General features: G+C 41.2%; 1 protein-coding gene across 1 annotated transcript in view; it reads right to left on the reverse strand.

The window, feature by feature from the left end:
• Positions 1-19,750, reverse strand: part of EXOC4 (exocyst complex component 4) — a 740,765-nt gene that overhangs the window by 214,237 nt on the left and 506,778 nt on the right. Inside the window, exon 11 of the mRNA XM_046020865.1 lies at positions 7,603-7,822. Coding sequence (XP_045876821.1) covers positions 7,603-7,822 — 220 coding nt within the window. The remainder of the gene's footprint in view (positions 1-7,602; positions 7,823-19,750) is intronic.

Consider the following 19,750-nt stretch of genomic DNA (forward strand, 5'->3'; position numbering starts at 1 on the left):
CTTTAAATGGGACTAATCTATTTACGCTAATAAAAGCTGAATCTATTCCGTACCACAGAGTGGGAGGTAACAACTGGCCGTGATGCAAATACCCCTCCAGAGCAGCATTCTTCATATTAACATAATTTGATACGATGAAGATGCTATGCTCTTGCTTCTGGCTACACTTCCTTGGGAGACCAGCAAGAGGTTATCTTGGCTTTGGGCATCAGTGTAATTAGCAATAGCAAGTCATTATACCATAGGCAGCTGTGACTACCAGCCTTCGGAGAAACCCATTCGGAGTGCCAGCCATCACGCAGCCTACTGCAGACTGTCATTGGGAACCTTACTGACACCAGAATCCAGAGCACCCCGGCCTCTTGTCTGAAAAACAATCCTTGTACGCTGCTTCCCGTCAGAGGGTTTTCAAGGAACATATAGCAAATTAAATATACTGCATTCCATATAACTTGCTTCCAATGATCAGCTACAGTGGGGTAAACAGTGAACCCCCCAAATTCTACACAGAACCTCAGAATGGGATCTTACTTGAAAAGAGGGTCTTTGCAGATAATATCACAGTAAGGATGGAGATAGGATGAGGCTGGATTAAGGGTGGGGACTAAATCCAATGAGGCTATCCTTCTAAGACCCAGAAAAGGACACATGGAGACACAGGGAAGAAGGCCATGACAGGATGGAGGCACAGATCAGAGTTATGCTGTTAGAAGCCAAGAAATGCCAGACCCACCAGAAGCTGGAAGAGGCAAGGAAGGGTCCTCCTCTAGGCCCTTGGGAGGGAATGTAGCCCCTGGCTTCCAGAACTGTGACGGGATATGTTTCCAGTATTTAAAGTCACCAAACTGTGGTCATTTGTTACGGTTGGCCTAGGAAACGGACACGTTAGCTTTCATGGCAATAAACACTGAGTGCTACTTCTGCTGCTGAAAAACAACCAGTGGACCACATCCAGGAAAAAGAGAAGGAGGTTAAACAGTATCACCACTTGCTGTCACGCTACGGTGGGGGAAGGCAGGAAACAGAGGTTCCTGGGTGGGTGCTAGCGTACAAAGGACAGGAGCAGGGAAATACAAATTAGCGAGGAGAGGAGATGCAGGGGTTTCTGAAATCGAGACAGATGGCAGGGGTGGAGAAGTCAGCAGGTTAGAAGTCTGTAACGGTGAAAGCACATCACGCTACAATCCACACATATGTGACATGGGGAGGGAAGGAGACATGTTTTACACACAGGACTCCACCTCATCACTAGGAATAATTCCTATTTTCCTATGACACTTCTTTTATTATTCTCGTTTCACGGAGAAGGAAAAGCAGGTACAGAGAAATGAACAATTTGGTCTTGGCCACCAAGTTATCAGATGAAATGGCTGCGATGTAAAACCATTTGTGTCTGATTCCAAGGCTTATGTATTGAAGTTCGCGCAAAGTATCAAAGAGAGCTCTCTGTCACAGGCCTCACTGAATTCAAGAATGTCTCAACTACAATTCTGTATACACTTCCTCTCAGGGCAATGATTGAGCCTACGAAGTAGAAAGATCCAGACCAGTGGCCCCTATCCATCTAAGTATCTTTCAGGACACTGATGCCAGGCCCCACTCCTGATCAACCAAATCAAATCTCTGGGATGGGATCTGGGCAGACGCTGTTTTCCGAAAGCTCCCAGGCGAGTCAAATGGGCACCGCGGCTGAGAACCACTGCCCACTCCCACAGCTGCGGAAGAGATGGGTGTGGCGTTAGTGGGCAACTCTGGCCATGTCACGTCTTGGAAGTAGTCTGACAAATCCTGGAGCAGTGAGGGAAACAAAAAAAAAGGCTTTAAATGTTTCAAGAATGCCTACATCCTGACTTGCACAGCTTCTGTGTTTTTCCTCCAATGATGTGGAGCCTAGGCATTAGGAAAGCTGCCTCTTCCTCTCATCCCCGCATGAGCCAGAAAATTGTAGGCTCATCCTGTGTTTGGAAAGAACTCCGTAAAAATCAGCAATGTGCTAGACTAGGAAGCAGCTTCTGCTGTCACTGCAAATATTGTTTTTACAATTTCTGGGCCTGTAGGAAACAAAGCTGAATAGTTTGTTTTTTTTTTTTTTTTAAGTGACTTCTTTTGTTCACTGCAATGCTAAGAGCCCACAGCTTTAGATCTCATTTCCTAACCTCCAGCTGGGCATGGCGATGTGATGGAGCGCAGTACTTCCAAAACTTCGGTCTCAATCAAAATTACCAGGGGTGGACAGGCTGGTTAGAACGAAGATTCCTGCAGGAACTTGCACTCCTCACCTGTTCAAGTGATGCAGATGCTGAGAGCCCACGGACCGCTCCCTGGCGCAAAAGAGTGCTTCCCAAACTGTAGATGTGCCTGGAAATCACACGCTGATAGTGTACAAATGCAGAGCCTGACTCGGAGGACAGACCGCTCTCTACGGAGCAAGGGTGTAGCCTATTCCATTGCGGGTGGGGAGACAGCTTTCCGGTCGGATGCCCATTCAACAGTTTGACAGGTAAAAGACAAAACCCCTGAGCATAAGCCTTCTAACTGCCCCCCCGCTTTTTTGGACGAAGACACTAAAGAAGAAATGAATTAAACGACCTCCCCCAGAACTGAGGGGTGTTTCCTCATGTCTAAGGAAAGAAAACTGTGGAGACTCCTATAGATGTATAAAGTAACTGAAAGGATGTCCCTTTCAACAGACAGCTGCCACAGCTCCATGTCCAGAGTGCCAGGGTGCTCATTTCCCTTCTCCTAGGAGGCTGCCTTAATTTGAATCAGGATGCTTCGCCTTGCAACAGGTGGAAGCCATTTTGAAAAAAAAAAAGGGTCGGGAGCAGAGGTGGAGGTTGTGGGGGGAAGGTGTCGGGGGATGGCAACAGAGGAATCAGATAATAAGAACACAAGGTGTATTCAATTCTGCGTTCCTGTGGATGCCATCAGAGGAATAAGAACTGTAACATTTTAGGGGCGCCTGGGAGGCTCAGTGGGTTAAAGCCTCTGCCTTCGGCTCAGGTCATGATCCCAGAGTCCTGGGATCAAGCCCCACATCAGGCTCTCTGCTCCACAGGGAGCCTGCTTCCTCCTCTCTCTCTGCCTGCCTCCTTGCCTAGTTGTGATTTCTCTCTGTCAAATAAATAAAAAAAAAAAAAAAAAAAAAGAACTGTAACATTTTAATTTAAGGGTTGCCTAACAATCTTAAGCCCACAAGCACGAATCGTGGGAGGACGACATGCACACACATGTCCTTGTACTAAGGAAGCCCTCATTAATTCATTCACTTTCAATCACTCAGCCATTCACCCATTTATTAAATACTGAATACCTCCTCTACAGCAGACACTTCTAGGAGCTAAGGACTTGGAACACAAGCCCCTGCCAAAAATATTCAAGCAACTTCATCTGTTGGAAAGTGCCTTGGGCACTAAGGTGAGATGATTGCTTCTGTGCTTTCACTCCTTTCTCTCTGAGGCAATACCGAAGAGTAAGAAATTTAGGGCAGTGTGCCCCTAACTGTGGTGAGAGCCCAGCCCAGGCCCCCCCCCCATCTGTCATACATTGATACTTTAAAAAAATACATCAGAAATTAATAAAAAAATTTAAAACCACAAAGATATATAAAACACAAATTCCCCCTCTCCCCCTTTTTTGGTTCGTTTCAACAGGCAATGTTAAATTCCTTTAAAAGGAGGGAGGGCATCTAAATGCTTTCTCTCAAATTCTGTACCTCTCTCAGCAGACTGGTAACAAGTATCTTGCAGACAAGCACGCTCCTCGGGCTACATTTTGAGCAGAACTCGTTTGGACACTGGACTCCAGGGTCAGGTTGCTTGAGTGTGAATTATAGTTCCAGTACTTGCTAGCTCTGTGACTGTGAGCATTTGATTTCATTTTGCAATTTCTCCATTTCCTCCCCATCATAAGAACACCACCCTCACAAAGCTGTTGCCATTACACATAACCCACAAGTCAACACGCAGCAAACGATCGGAATCGTGTCTTGTCGTAGTACATGCTACCAAAAGTGTTAGCTGCTAGCATTACCACTACCCACTAGTAGGAATACAACTGTTACTATTATCACTATCTGTACGACGCGTGTATCATTTGGGGCCGATAGCGGCACAGCCGATTCACCTGTAAGATGGTGTTTCTCATCGCCTCCTTTCTATTCACTTCCTTCCCTTCTGTGAGTTCTGTGCCTAGATGGTGAAATTACGGATTGGAAAGCCTGTTATCACCCACGGAAATGCCCCCTTGTAAGAGATTGTCTATACTGCTCAGATGCCATTTCTGAGAGGTAAGGACAGAGCATCCTGGGGTCCCTCCATCCACGCATCACCAAGCAGATGAAAGCAGCGCTGAGACACCTGTCCTCCCACTCCCCCACCCCCCACCCCACCCCCCACCCCCGCCACCATGGAGAACACCGCTGTGCTGATGCCAGTGTGACACTGGGAGCTGCCTTAGGGTAGAGGGGCAATCGGAGACCCAACAAGACAGTCTAGCAGCGGGAATGACTTCAAAGGACATTTTTTTTAAACATCAAGTAATTGACTTCTTTGTCCACCTGCATCTTTTACACATATGTGTGCTTCTCCAAGCTCGCTTCTCAATAGTTGTTTTGGATTGTCAGCAGAAATTTTTGAGAATTGTTTATTTTTGTTCTTCAGCTTAGTCACCTATAATTAGCCGGGCATAGAAATGTTACAGTGACATTTAAGGAACACTGACACTTGACCATGGAAAATTCTGTTTGAAAACAACTTACAAAGATTAAAAAGCAAGAGAATGTCTCAAGATGCGAGAGGAAAATAACCATCTCAGTACTTTTTCGATCTCATTACTCTGAGGATATTAAATTTATTGATATGGTCTAACTAATTTACATTCTCAGAAAATAAAATTTTTATGAAGAAAGGGCAACAAAATAAATAAGAAAGCAGGTGTTTTGGTTGTGACGACACATTTGGGGATTAATGACCTTACTTTAAATCTAATGACCTTACTTTAAAGATTTACTTACTTACACAGAACTCTATCTTGACTCGGTCAAGGAGAAGACAGGTGAAGTTGGAGTTCTCATCTATCCCTCAGAATGGAATAATCCATTTAGAAAACAAGAGGCATAGTAACACTATGGCTGGTGACGAGGCTAGGAATGACTTAATAAGATGGCAGTAGGCTGCCCGAAGGTATCACTGAGCTGGCAACGTGTGGCCCTGAGATGGTCCAGATTATAGTCAACTATTTCTGAGTTTTAAAGTGTTTTTGCTACTCAAGCTGAAAATGATCATGTACAATAAGCCAGCATCTTTAATATGCCGATATGCTCTGTAGTTCATTGTTGCCTTTGTTTTCTTCAGAATTCAGTACACTAAGTATATTAAAGTTGCTCTGCACAGCAGGGAGCGTGACACCGCGGGGACAGAAATACTGAAAGTTTTTTCTGAATGAGAGGAAGTTAATGATATGGTCAGACCAAAGCTAGATACAAAAAAGGTTTTGTCACTCTCTATTTCTGGTCTTCCCATGCTGACTCTGTAGTTATTTCTAACTCTCAGAACTTATGCACTGTGTCTATCCAACCACCCATCCATCCATCCATCCATCCATCCATCCATCTATCCATCTATCCATGCCTGTATGCAATCCTTCAATAAATTATTTATTGAACACCTTCCTGCTGTCTGGTACTGTACTATGCTTTTGGAACTTACATTCTATTGGGAAAAGACATAATAAATAGGTTAGAAAATCGATGAACTAATAAATATGGTGGTTGTGTAAGATGAAAGAAGAATCAAAGTGTTCAAATAGTGACTGGGGAGATTTATTCAGGATCTGGAGAAAAAAAGAGAATTCTATGCAGAGGATTCAAAGGAGGAAACATTAACGCAGAGACAGAATCACAGAGGTATGGGCAGAATTGAAAGAAGCAACAAGGGATGGATAAGGTACCCAGAGACTAGCAAGAGCAGAAAGCTGTCGTCAAGGGGCAAGGGGAAGAAATGACGTTACCAGAACCCCGTCAGGGCTGGAGCTACGGAGCAGGTGTCACCTGGCAGCACGTCTGGTTACGGAGGGATGTACACACAGCCAGAACAATGATTCAAAGTAGAGAGGAAGGAGATAAGAAACAGCCCTACTCTCTTTCTTCTCTTACCTCTGCCCTTCTGCCGCTATTGGCAGAACCAGATTTTAAGCTATGTGGCAAGGGACCTTTGGTGATACAGTCCAGGGAGTTCAGCTTCAGTGTTGGACTGGACTGGGGTGTCGGAGGGAGGGAAGAATGCAGAATAATCCTACTTAGGTAGGATAGTCAGGAAAAGCTGCCAGCGAGGGGTGGGGTGGGCGGAGAGAGGGGAAGTCAACTGAACTGAGTCTCAGAGAAGAAGGTCCCAGCCACGCAAAGAGCCAGAGTTAGAGTAATCCAGTGGAAGGACAAGTGAGTGCATGCCTTCGCCATTCTCCCTTCCCCGCACCCCGCACTCAGTACATAGATCCCTCACAAGGAACATATTTCACACAGAGTCAGATGATCCAAACGAACACTTTCCTAGGTGTGATGCTATTACTCAAGTTCTGGGAGAGGCAAATGCCTCTACACCGGTTTCTCCACACCACAGAAGAGTTTGCTCATAAAAAAGAACACTTGTACCTAGAGCACTTGCCTTTGAAAGGTTTAGGATTTATATTAACTCTAAGGTATAAAGAAGGAAAAACCAAGGAACACATGTATAAAGGCAGGTAAGGGCAAGCAACTAAAGTAGAACTCTTTTCCATTTGCACAACTTTTCTTTGCAGAGCTCAAGCTTTCCATGCTTTGAGATAATCTCGAATCATGCAACTTCTGTAAAAATATGCTATTGCGTCCATCATTCTCCCAAAGGAAGAAACACTATAACGATACAATCACAGTGTAATAATAATTAATGCAGCTATAAAATTTAAACTCATACTCATGTTCTTTTAGTTTTAGATTTACCTTCAAGTCACTGGCTAAAATGGATATAAAATAAATACCTCAAGCCTATGAATCCAAGTATCTACTAAAAATTACTTATTTCTGTTGCCTGGAAACCATTTCTTTATATAATCAAAGTAAAATTTTCAGTATTAGTGAGCTCTTGAATTAAATCATCTGACTTCTGAAGGCCAGTTTGCTGGTAGGTTCAAATTCACTGTGAGCTAGCTGAGTTCTTAACAGTAAATCTGCCCTAAAATGGTACAACAAGGGTTTTCTTATTGTAGTTGAGGTTTGAGGTAGTTGAGGTTTCCTTCCCTGACATCTTTCAGACATTCACCAGTGGAAAAAGAATTCCCTTCAGGGACAAGTTCCAGGCAAATAATGAGGAGTTGCCTGCATGTCAATGAGACTCACCACCTTCCATATGCAAAGCCAACCACTTTTTTCTTAAAGATCTGAAGGAATTTCCATTATCTCTATGTTAGCGCTAAATTTCCCCAGTGCCGATTTAATTTATTTCTTCTTGGTTCGTCTCTGATGAATATGGAAACAGATGGTAATTCTCTTTCTTTCTGTAATTTGTGTCTCTTGCCGAGTTAATGAGAACCGCTGACAAAAACAGTAAGGTCAAAGTGTATGCTTACCTGTAGGAGAGGCCGCTGCACCCCCATCACCTTCATGGTGTCTGCATTAGCTAGGATCTTCAAGGGGTCAGACGTTTTGGTGACTCCTTCGATCTCCTTGTTGATCTCTGCCAAGACCTGATTGAGGAAGATGTTTTTGATGTACATGGTGAGAAAGTCTCGAAGAGGGCACTGTTTGGCTGGGCCGAGTCCCAGGGCATGCTCGATCTCTTGAATAAATCTGGAGGACAACAGAAGAAAACAGTTGTCAAATATATCAGAAGAAAACTTCTGGAAATATCACAAAACACATATGGGGTATTTCTAGCTTTGGCCTTTCTTCCCATGGAGAGGTGAGGGGAAAATTCCCAGAATTCTGAATGAGAACAGGTCATCACTGTATTATTTGTTTCAATATTAGTTGCTTTTGCTTTCCTAAGTTATTTCACTAATTGAATAAAAATAGGACACAACAGAAAACACAACTTCTAAACTCAGGGGGAAAAAGGGAGACATCAAAAGATATTTGTATTAATTCAATAAGGAAATAAGAATATAAGAAGTGAAGGGAGGCATGATGAACAGTAAACAAACTAAAGGGCAAATTTAAAAGCACACCCCCCAATACTGTGTATTTCTCCCTGAGATCTTTATATGTATAGCCAGAATGTTCCAAAAAAGGGGAGATTTGCATTTCCCTGATGATTAGTGATGTTGAGCATCTTTTCATGTGTGTGTTGGTCATCCGTATATCTTTGTAGAAATGTTTATTAAGGTCCTCTGCCCATTTTATAGGTTTGTTTGTTTGTTTTGGTACTAAGTTGTAGAAGTTCTTTATATATTTTGGATACTAACCCTTCATTGGATATGTCCCTTGCAAACATTTTCTCCCATTCAGTAGGATGTTTGTTTTCTTAATGGTTTCCTTTGCTGTGCAAAAGCTTTTTATTTTGATATAACCCCAACAGTTTAGTTTTGCTTTTGTTTCCCTTGCCTCAGCAGACATATCTAGAAAAATATTGCTATGGCCAATGTCAGAGAAATTACTGTGTTCTCTTCTAGGATTTTTATGGGTTCAGGGCTCACAAATAGGTCTTTAATCCATTTGAGTTTATTTTTGTGTATGGTGTTAGAAAGAGTCCCGTTTCATTCTTTTACATGAAACCACAAGGAGATAATCACCTCACATCTGTTAGAATGGCTAGACTCAAGAAGAAAAGAAACAGTAAGTGTTGGCAAAGATGTGAAGAAAAAGGAACACTTGTGTACTGCTGGTGGGAATGTAAACTGTACAGCCACTCAGTGTGGAGTTTCCTCACAAAATTCAAAATGGTGATACCGTATGATCAGTAATGCCCCTCCTGGGTATTTACCCAGGGAAAATGAAAACACTAACTCAAAAAGATATATGCACCCCTATGTTTACTGCAGCATTATTTGTAACAGTGAAGACATGGAAGCAGCCCAAGTGCCCACCAATAGATGAATGGGTAAAGAAAATACGGTATATATATGCAAGGGAATATTTTAAAAAGATTTTATTTCTTTATTTGAGAGAGAGCATGGGGGGAGCATAGCCAGGGAGGGAGGGGCTGGGGGAGAAGCAGAAGCAGACTCCCTGCTCTGCAGGGTTCAATCCCAGAACCCCAAGATCATGACTTGAGCCGAAGACAGATGCTTAACAAACAGAGCCCCCCGGACACACGGACACACACACACACACACACACACACACACACACACACACTGGAATATTACACAGCCATTAAAGGAGGATGAGATCATGCCATGTGAGACAACATGCATGCACCTAGAAGGTATTACGCTGAGTGAAATAAGTCAGACCGAGAATGACAAATACCAAATGATCTGCTCATAAATGGAATCTAAAAAAGATGAGCAGAATCAGGACTGTAAATACAGAAAACAAGCTGACAGTTGTGGGGGTAGGGGAAGAGGTGGGAGGTGGGCAACCGGGGGGAGGTGCAAAATTAGCCGAGGGAGAGGGACATATAGGCCTCCAGTTATGGAATGAGTAAGTCACAGGAATAGAAAGCAGAGCATAAGGAATACACTCAATGATATCATCATAGTGATACAATGGCACAGATGGTAGCTACTCTTGCGGTGAGCACAGTCTAATGTATAAACTTGTCAAATGGCTAAGTTGTACACCTGAAACTAATGCAACATTGTGTGACAACTACACCCAAATTAAAAAAAGGGGGGGCAGAGGGGATAGAGAGAATAAATGACAACTCTTCTAAATCGTAATGATAAATTGGGAGGTAAAGAAAGAGAACGGGAAGGAAGATGGGGAAAAAGGAGAACTTTAACCTTATTTTTTTTTAAATATTTTATTTATTTATTTGACAGAAAGAGATCACAAGTTGATAGAGAGGCAGGCAGAGAGAGAGAGAGGGAAGCAGGCTCCCTGCTGAGCAGAGAGCCTGATGCGGGACTCGACCCCAGGACCCCGAGATCATGACCAGAGCCGAAGGCAGCAGCTTAACCCACTGAGCCACCCAGGCGCCCGAACTTCAACCTTATTTGTAATGATCTGTTTCCTTTACTGGGAACACTTAAAGCATAGGGAACAGAATGCTAGGAACTGTCCAAACTCACAGATGAGGACACAGATGTTTGTTACATCCTTCTTTGTACTTTTTCTTCCTGCTTTATGTGGTTTTGCTATGCACAGATTTAAGTTACTGCCTCTTAGTTACACCAGTCCCCCCAAAACAAAGTTTAAATTCCAGTTACCACATATGTTAACTGTGAGTAATGGCAATGGCATAAAATGAAAACTTTGCTGCTACCTCTCCAGTCCAGAAATTATGTAAATAACTGAAGTTCAGCACGATCAGCAGATCAATCATGTCTTTCAGAGTCTGACAGTGATTGATAACTGCACATCTGTTACTCAGTTCATGTTCAGGCAGCAAAGCGTGTAGTTGTGTCGTCTCCCTGACTCCCAGTGATAAGCCCGCATGGCATTTTGCAAAAATGGATAATTAAAAGACGGAACTGGCCAAAAGGGATAGAAATACAGATAAAACAAACTAATAGTGATAACACTGGGAGTGAAATTTGAATGGAATGTAAGTGGATTTATAGAAGAAACAGCTGGGAATGTTGATACTGCCCCCTTTAAGAGGCAAACCCAATCAGAGGGAAGGTGAACTGATCTACCTCACCAAGGAAAGTCTTTGTGGTAAAAGGGATGAAGGCATCCCAGGGAAAGTGAGGGAGCCCAAATTGTACCCTAAAGGAACATTTGAAGATATTTCATAAAACTGAAAAGCAAAGAATAAAGTGCTGGCAGATCCAGACTTAAAGCAAGTATGACATTTCACCAATACCTAGAAAAGATGCTCGCTGTGTACTGTAAAGTACATGACAAAAAGAAGGCAGCAAGCACTGGTCAAACTACACTGCCCAAGACTTTAACAAAAGGCTTTATTGCCTAACATTTCTAACATCACAGAGTGCTAAGTACATATTAGTTTTCTAAGTATTTCATTTTTTGAGGTATTTATAATTGGCAGCAAGGGAGTTTTTCAAGTTTTGGCAAAAAGTTTCTGAAGTCAAGAAACAATGTGGTTTTCCCCAGTGATTAACATTGTTTTGCATAGTGATTTTTACTTTTCCAAAATGCTAAGCAAAGTACAGACTATGTTGTATTTTAAATTTTCTTCAAAAAAAATGGAGAAGGAAAATGAAATGAAATCAAGTCAAATGAAATAAAGACAAAAACTGAATGATTAACTGGGAAGATATATTGGCAACTTCTATCACAGATGAGTTAGGAAAAAAAACCCAAACAATTTAGTCGAAAAAATGATCAAAGAACAAGAAAAGACAATTTACAGTAAAAGGAATACAATGGCCATTAAACATGAGAAAAAAATCTTAACTTTGTTCCTAATGAAAAAAATGAAAGGTAAACTATACTGAGATGCCATTTTTTATATCCACGCATTGAGCAGATTTCAAAAACTTGAAAAACATAGTCTTTTGGTGTATGTGTCGGAAGAGGCATTTTCATGCATTGTCGATGGGAATGAGAAATGGTAGGACCCTTACGAAGAGCAAGTCAGCATCATCATTCAAAATTACAAATGCATTTCCTTTTGACCCAGAAACCCCACTTGTGGGAAATTCTTCTGACAACTGTAGCTAAATATGATTACACCGATCAGTGTAGCATTGTTTTTACAGCAAAAGACAAATCAACTAAAAAAAAAAAAAATCCATCATGTAGGGATTCATCAAAGCAACTGTGGTGTTATCTACACATTGAATACTGTGCCAACCTCAACCCCCAAATGCGGAAGCTTTCGACGCACCGCGAACAGACCTCCACGACAAATTGTTCAGTGAGAAAAGCAAGTTGCAGATCAATGTGTATTTAGTAGTACTCCACACACTAGCCTTTCTGCAGAAGTTATGCACCCTCATTTGTTTATTTTCTTATAAAGACAGCCTGGGAAGACTCACAAAAAAACTAATCAAAGGGAGTTCCTGCAGGAAACAGGGATGAGGTGGGTTCTGGAAGAGAAGTGGGAGTTAGACTTTTCGATTACAACTTTAAATGATCATCTTCGATTTGTTTTGAAGGTCAAATTGGCTTTATTCCACAATTTATGAATCAGACAGTATCCCAGCTAGCAAACAGAAAAGAGCTCTTAGAATCATGGGATTTTTAAAGACTGTGAATATAACAGCTACTCAGATAACATTAAATTAGAAAATATAAAGAATTACCTACACATACCAAAGAATGTATTTCATAAACTGCTTTCTAATTAGAGCACATTTAAAGTTTGGTGTATAAATGTTCTTTAAGTTTAGCTGTTTGACCTAATAAAGAGTTTCCTTTACTTAATAAATAAATACATCATGCTTAATCTTGCGTGTCAACAGTTAACATTCCATTAACCTTAGGGGGTGTGTGTGTGTGTGTGTGTGTGCGCGCGCACGCACCTGGGAGGATGAAGGGAAGGGAGGGTTTATACATATAGTATTATCACAATGACAAAATAAGCCAAAGAATGGAGGAAAGAAAGCAGACATTGAAAAACCAAGAGAAACCTCAATGAGGTTTCTTAATTGACTTTATCAACAAGGAAAGGGAGTAAAGGCGTGACCACCACACAAGATATAATAAATCTTTAAGAACGGAGTGAGTGGAAGAAGATGGGGAAAAATGAAGAAGTAAATGTGGACAGTTAACCATAATTTAAAAATCTCCAAATCCCACATCCTGCAATTTTGACCCCTTCTGACTCCTCTAACCCTCAGAGAAATTTCCCCGCCCCCAGGTGTATCTTTTCCCTTTGGTCTGCCTCTAAAAGAAACCACTGTTTTTAATTTGCTTATGAGTAACCACACCAGAGACCTTTTCGTTTTATAATTCTCTAGTATTATGGGACTCAATCATCAGAATCCCTCCTAACTCTTTTCAAAAAGAGTTTTCTGAGGCCTTCCTACATTTTCAAAATCATTATCACTTGTTAAAAACACATTTTTACTAGTTAACCTGCTCCTAAACAGTGGCAGAAGGCTCTAAATTATCCATATTTTCCTTTGTTTTTTCTAGTCCTTTGTTTGCCTTTGGTGTCCCCAAAATATGAAACTGTGCTGAGCAGCGCCAAGGGAGGGGCGGGGCTCCCATCACTTTCAGGTGCATGACTTCTTCCCAATATAAATCTCTTATTCCCGACAACACGCGCATCAGTCTAGAAGGACACATACAGGTTGATGTTGTCATCTCTAACTCAAGGGGACCCATGCAACATGTGCCCAAGTCCGCATTCAGACCTGTGCACTCCCCTCACTGTGCAGAAAACGTGAAACGTGCACGCGAGAAGGAAAGAAAGAAAGAACATGGCTGTCTGATCAGCCCATTTTTATTCTCATCAAAAATGGGGAGCAAATACATGAAATGTGCAAATGGCTCTTTCTTGGGTAGGAAGGACACAGAAGACAGACTCTCCTAAGCAGCCAGAAGGTAAATGAGACTTGCCGTTGCTGCAGAGAGGAATAACGGAGGGAAGCGGAAAGGCCACAGCAGAACGCTTAGAGTGGGTATTCCTGAGGCTGAATCTTGACTCCACAGTGTTGGGTGGGTTATCTAGCCTCTCTTGACCTTTCTGCTGTATTGTGTAAAATGGATCTGATAACACAGACGACTCTTTTGATGATTCAAGGAGGAAAATGAAAGTTAAGAACTCAGCACAGAGGTTGGCACATAGGAAATGCTGGGTAAATCGCAGTGACTATTATTGTGATTACTATCAGGATATTAACCTCAATGAGGCTGGAGAGTAGAGGTAAGTGGAACATATTTTATGACATTTTTTTTTCAACTTCCTCCTACCTTTTCCTATGTTTGCCCATAATTGGCAATTTGGATCACTAGATTAATACCCTATTTCAGGAACAAATTGATAGAGGAAAGACCAAAGCCCCAGGTGGCCGGGGTCAAGTGTAAATTATTCACTTCTATATCCTCAGAGCTTAGTACTACTTACTCTACAGCTAGCGCATAGTAGGCTCTCAGGAAATATTTGGTAAAGGGAGTACTGAATAAAATTAACAGGTCTTTTAAGTTCAACCTGTAGTTCTTGAAACTAAGGTACGACCTCTGTGACAAATACAGCCTTCCTCCCAAGAATTGGGACTAGAGGTCCAAATAAAATATTTAAAAAAGAAAGCACCTCAATGTTAACAGTTGCCTTTTACTGAAAGAGTGTTCTTGAGTCCTTGACCATATACCCAGCACTGTTTTTTTACTTAGTACAATATGGTTATTCACACGACTTTATATTCTATTCTTTTGCAGATATTATAGGCTTATTCCATCCCACTAATGAACACAAGATTATTCAACCAAACATCTATTAGGGAATATTAATGCTGCCCTATGGCTTTATTATAGATAACCTTACAGGGAACATCTTCATTTTGTGACTGTTGAATTATTCCCCCAAGTTATCAGGAGTCACTCCTCATCATTTTTCATGGGCGACTCAACATTTTATTTTCCCCCAGATTGCCACAACGTACTGCATGGCTCCTTTTACCTAGTAAGTACTTGAAAACTGATCTGTTGAATGGGAGATAGGAGAGAGAGTGTCAACAGTGTGGAGGCAAATCATCAAAAAGCTCAGTTTTTCCAACAATGCTCCTAATCAGCTCTATGGAAGTAAGAAAGCACTGAATTTTTAACAGCAAAAAGAATCTCATTAGGAAAGAAAACACTTCACTTCAAAGTTAGGATGGAACACAGATGGAACCCTGTCAGAAGGGTATTATCTAATCTGGTGAAGTGCTTTCCCACTAGGGATTCCCAGCCTGTGAAAGATGAGAAGGCAAACAAAAGCCCAGGTACGCTGGTGTGTATGCAAAGGAGAAGGAGACCAGAGAAAAGAAGTTATGTGATGCCATATGTAGAGCATCTAATCACAGGATTTTGAGGACCCTTATTCAGATCAGCCTTCTAAACCCAAGGCTGTAAAGCAAGATAAACCAAAAAACACCAAGTAGGCAACCGATTCTTATGGCACTTGGATGTCTAAAGCATGGATCTCATTTCCCAAATTCTAATATTGGTATTTGTAAATATTTAACCAAAGGTTTTGCTTTCAGAATGCTACCAACTAGGGGACCTCCTGAAATATGTCCATAGTCAGTACCTATATTTTAAACTTGTTCTTTCTTACAGCAAGTGTGTGGCCTTTGGAATGGATATGGAAGGACACTACCCATACCTGATGTGGTATTTTCAAAATTTTTATCTTGATTTTATTTCTACCCAGGGAAATTGTAAACTGATTAAAATTTCACTCAAGCTTCCCAAGCTCTGTGGATAACCCACCCTCCTCACTGCAAATTCTGTTTCACTGTAAAGCTCTATTTCTTCCATTTTATCTCAGCCCAGAATTACGGCTGCCATGAGCTGGAAATACCCTTGAACATGAAGGGCCTATATTATATTTCAGAAGTTGCAATGTGAGCAATGGTATTTTTTCATTTGAATAAAAGTAATTACTCACAGTAAATATGTATTCCTAACACTCACACCCTAGTTTTTTCTAATTCTATGGCAAACATTAGTAGCAATGGGACAAGCTGACATGTACCTCCTGATAAGAGAGAGAACAGCACAGCATCACTTCTCTGATATTTTTGCCAAAAATGCATAACTTGAACCCAGTCAAGGGGAAACATCATCTTTCCATAAAACCAAAACACAAAATCAGAGGTACAGATTTCAGAAAATTCATATTCCTCTGGCTTTTGGAGCACAGAAAATTCAGTCATGTCTCTCTCATGAACAGTATGTTAGTTTATCGCTCATTACATTTTTAGTATATACATTTGTATATACTCTGTATCATACAAGATACAATATATTAATTCTTTTTCACTTTGATACTTCCTAACTTTGCTGTATACTACCAGATACATGTCTTGGTATTCATCTGAAAGGCTTGAAGTTTTTTCTCCTGATCCCACATATTGGAACCAGTAGAAATGTGTAGAGGGACTTCTCCTTCTGACCACCTACATTCTTCAGCATCTCTCAGAATTATTGGTTCTACTAGTGTACCTTCCAAGCTAGATTCTCTGCAGAGTTGCACCACGAAACTCTGACTCTTCTTCCACTACAAAATAGCTGTCTTTTCCCCTTCATTTTAGTCCCAGGTGTCTATGTAAAGAGTTGCATATTTGCAGGTCTGCAGAAGCTCTGCTAAGCTAGTCAAGCATACTCAAAGGTAGGTCCCCATGGTATCATGCTTCTGGTGCGATACTCCACTATCACATTTCATCACACCTCATGATGCAGATATTTATAAATGCATACATTAAAAACTTAGTAATCAACAGTGAGGCAGTTCATGACAGTGACATGGAATGAGTTACTTGCGCTTTCAAAGCCCAGAATTTGGAACTTGAATTTTTTGCACCTCTGATTTTGTGTCTTGCTTTTATGGCACCAACGCTATTAACAACAACCTTATTACATGAATAACACAGGCATTACAAAGAGAAAATAAAAAAAAAAAACTACAGACCCCTCCCCCCAATCCGGTAAACAGAAAGAATCTTGGGACACACAGAGAATGGAACACTGAGGGCCAACCCCCACCAATAACAGAGGCCTGCGTACCAATGACACTGTTCTGCACTGGACTCTAATTGAAATATTAGACTTTTACGAGACCACAGTACACTCAAAATCCCTGCCATCCATGATTTGTATGAAAAAGAGCAGTGGATAACCCGTAATGAAACCCATTCCCAGGCATGAGCCTATACTTGCACAAACAAATGTACCCTGATGGATGGAGTACTGAGATAAATGGGCCTTTGGAATCCAACCCAAGTGAGGCCGTGCAAAAGGCTGGAAACAGCTCAGTGCACACAAAGAAGCTGCCTGGCAAGACTGGCTCCTTTAGGACATATTTCTTACGTGCTCACTTATTCTCCGATGTGACATTTAAGGTACAGAGCAAACGAAAACAACTTGGGGGGGGGAGAAAAGAAAAAAGAGAAAAAGAAAAAAAAAAAAGAAGCTTCACAGGAATTGATCAGAGATATATTCAACTTCCTTGGATTATCTGACTCAAAAAAAGATCATTTGGCAATGATTTACAAGGGACTCATTCAGAAACAGCAGCAACAGGCATATTTCAGACCATAAATCAGTGGAACATGAAAACTGAAGAAAAATCCATAAAGGTTAATGCACTTTGGAGCGCATTTGCCTCTTAATTCATGGGAGTAAGTCATTGGCACATCAGGAAGAGGCTCCCCCAACAGGCTGTAATTGTTCACACTGAGTGTAACTACTATCTGTGCCTTTTGTATATAAAGATTTTCTGGGTAAAAGTGCGAAATAACCTCATCACGGCAGAGCCCAATCATGTCCTCAGCCCATACCCATAGGAGACAATCTGCTGAACTAATGAAATAAAAAGGGATTTGGGTGCTCTTATTTGTAATGAGTAAAATTCACACCTAGAACTATGGGGGAAAAAAAAAGGTAAAAATTTCCTGTACATTAAGTAAAGGGAGAAAAGAAAATTATCTACAAAATTTGAACTCTACAGGCTTGTAAACAAATTTAACTTTAAAAAAAATCTGTGTACTGTGAGTACACTGCAAGTGATTTGTGACTGCATTTAAGTGCTCCCTCCAGACTGAAAAGCACTTTAGGTAAAATGAAGTAAGCCTCCTTAAAATGACAGCTGTTTAAATTTTTTAGGCATATAATTTGGAAACTGAAGTAATTCAAACTCTAACCCTTAATATCAAGCAATCTTCTTTTTTAATGAAAAAATGCATACGAATACATTAATAAGGGCTCCTGATCTAAAACTCTGAGGCAAAATGATAATTGTGCTTTTCCAGTTGGCCTGGAATTCTGTTTTTAATCCCTTCTCCTTATTTGTAGTCAAGAAACTTCTCCTTTGCGTGTATATATATATTTTTACAAAAGAGAAGGCTGTCTGAAAATTTTTCAAGAAAAATAGCGACTTATTATAAAATGTCTATCATATCACCTGGAAACTTACATGTAATGTATTAAACATGTTATATTTTAGGGGTTCCATACCAGTTTGGCATTAGATATTCTAATGCAAGACACAGGGGAATCTGGCAAATCTTCTACCTATTGCTGTCACTAGAAGCTCTATTAAGAATTGCTTACATCCATTCAGCTCTTACCACGTCCTGGTTGAAGAGCTTTATGTGGATTCTTTTATGCAATTCTCACAATAACTCTATGAGGTCTGCACTATTGCTGTCTGCATTTTACATACAATGAAACTGAGTAAGTGAAAAAAAATGTTATTAGCTGACAGCTACATTGTGCTTATAACAGGCCCGAACTGTGTGAAGCAACCACCATGACTTGCTTCACTTATTCCTTACAACGCTACAAAGAGTACTTTTGTAACTGCTATTTGGAAGAAGAAACGAAGGCATAGAAAGATTAAAGACTTTCCCAAGGTCATACAGCTACTAACTGATGGGGCCAAAACTTGAACTTGGGTGGTTTGGCTCCAGAGGCCAGGCTGGACTTAACCTCCACTCTATACAATGTACTCTTCTAACGCCACTGCCTCCCAAGTGTTCACCCTTAGAGTTAGGAGTCTTGAAGGGAGCTGGTAAGGGGAAAGCAATGAACAGAGGTCCCTATGAAAAGCCCTAGAATGTGCTAATATGGTAGAAGCTTGCGTGGACTGAGAGAACCTTGGTGTTGGTAAATACAAATATTTGGATATACATACCAAGATCAAATTATTCCTCTTAAAAACAGTGAGTCTTCTCTCTAGCTCCAACTTCCTCCCCCAAGATCCTGATCTGTATTTTTAATCTGTTAGCTATTTCAACTGGATGTCCTTTTGACAATTCAAACTATCTCTAAAATGGAACTCTTCATAGGTGCCCTCACACTATTACTTCATTTCTCTCCAGGTTCTCTATTTTTGTACTCTCCTTGTTCCAGTTACCCTGTGCAAGCTTGATCACCTTTCACCTCTTCCTCTCTCATTTTCATCCTTGCTACTCAGGAAAGCAGCTTCCAGACTTAGAGGCATTCTTTTTCCATGATCTCTTATGGTCATGCATTTATTCATGCATTCATTTCTTCCTTTTTTTAAGCAAGTGTTTGTGGAGTGCGTATCTTAGGTCAGGTAGTGTTCTAGGTTCTAAAGCATCCACCATGAAAGAGTCAGGGCCCAGGGACTGTCACTGCCACAGCCAGGATAGGAAAGGACACATCTCAATTGGCTTTGTGTTGACTCCTGGACAGACATTCCTGTGCCTCCATTTGTAACATCCAGCACCATAATTCAGGCTTTTATTAGATCAGATGATGTAGATGGACGGACAGAACTTAATATAAGGCAATTTCTTTCCCAGGCCTCCTAAAACAATCTCCCAACTGGTGTCTTCCATTTTTAGTCCCTTCTTCAGCCAGCTGATCTAATGGAGTCTCACTAAAGTACAGAGTATCTAACTGCTTGCAGCTTCATCAGTGTGGCCTACTCCCTCTTGCCCCCGGGACTTTGCCCATGCTGGTCCATCTGCTAGAACACGTCCTTCTCTACCCTCTCCCCCAACAGTCCCCTGACCTACAGCCACTAGCTTA

The sequence above is a fragment of the Meles meles genome, chromosome 10, assembly GCF_922984935.1.
Source record: "Meles meles chromosome 10, mMelMel3.1 paternal haplotype, whole genome shotgun sequence".
Lineage (NCBI taxonomy): Eukaryota > Metazoa > Chordata > Mammalia > Carnivora > Mustelidae > Meles > Meles meles.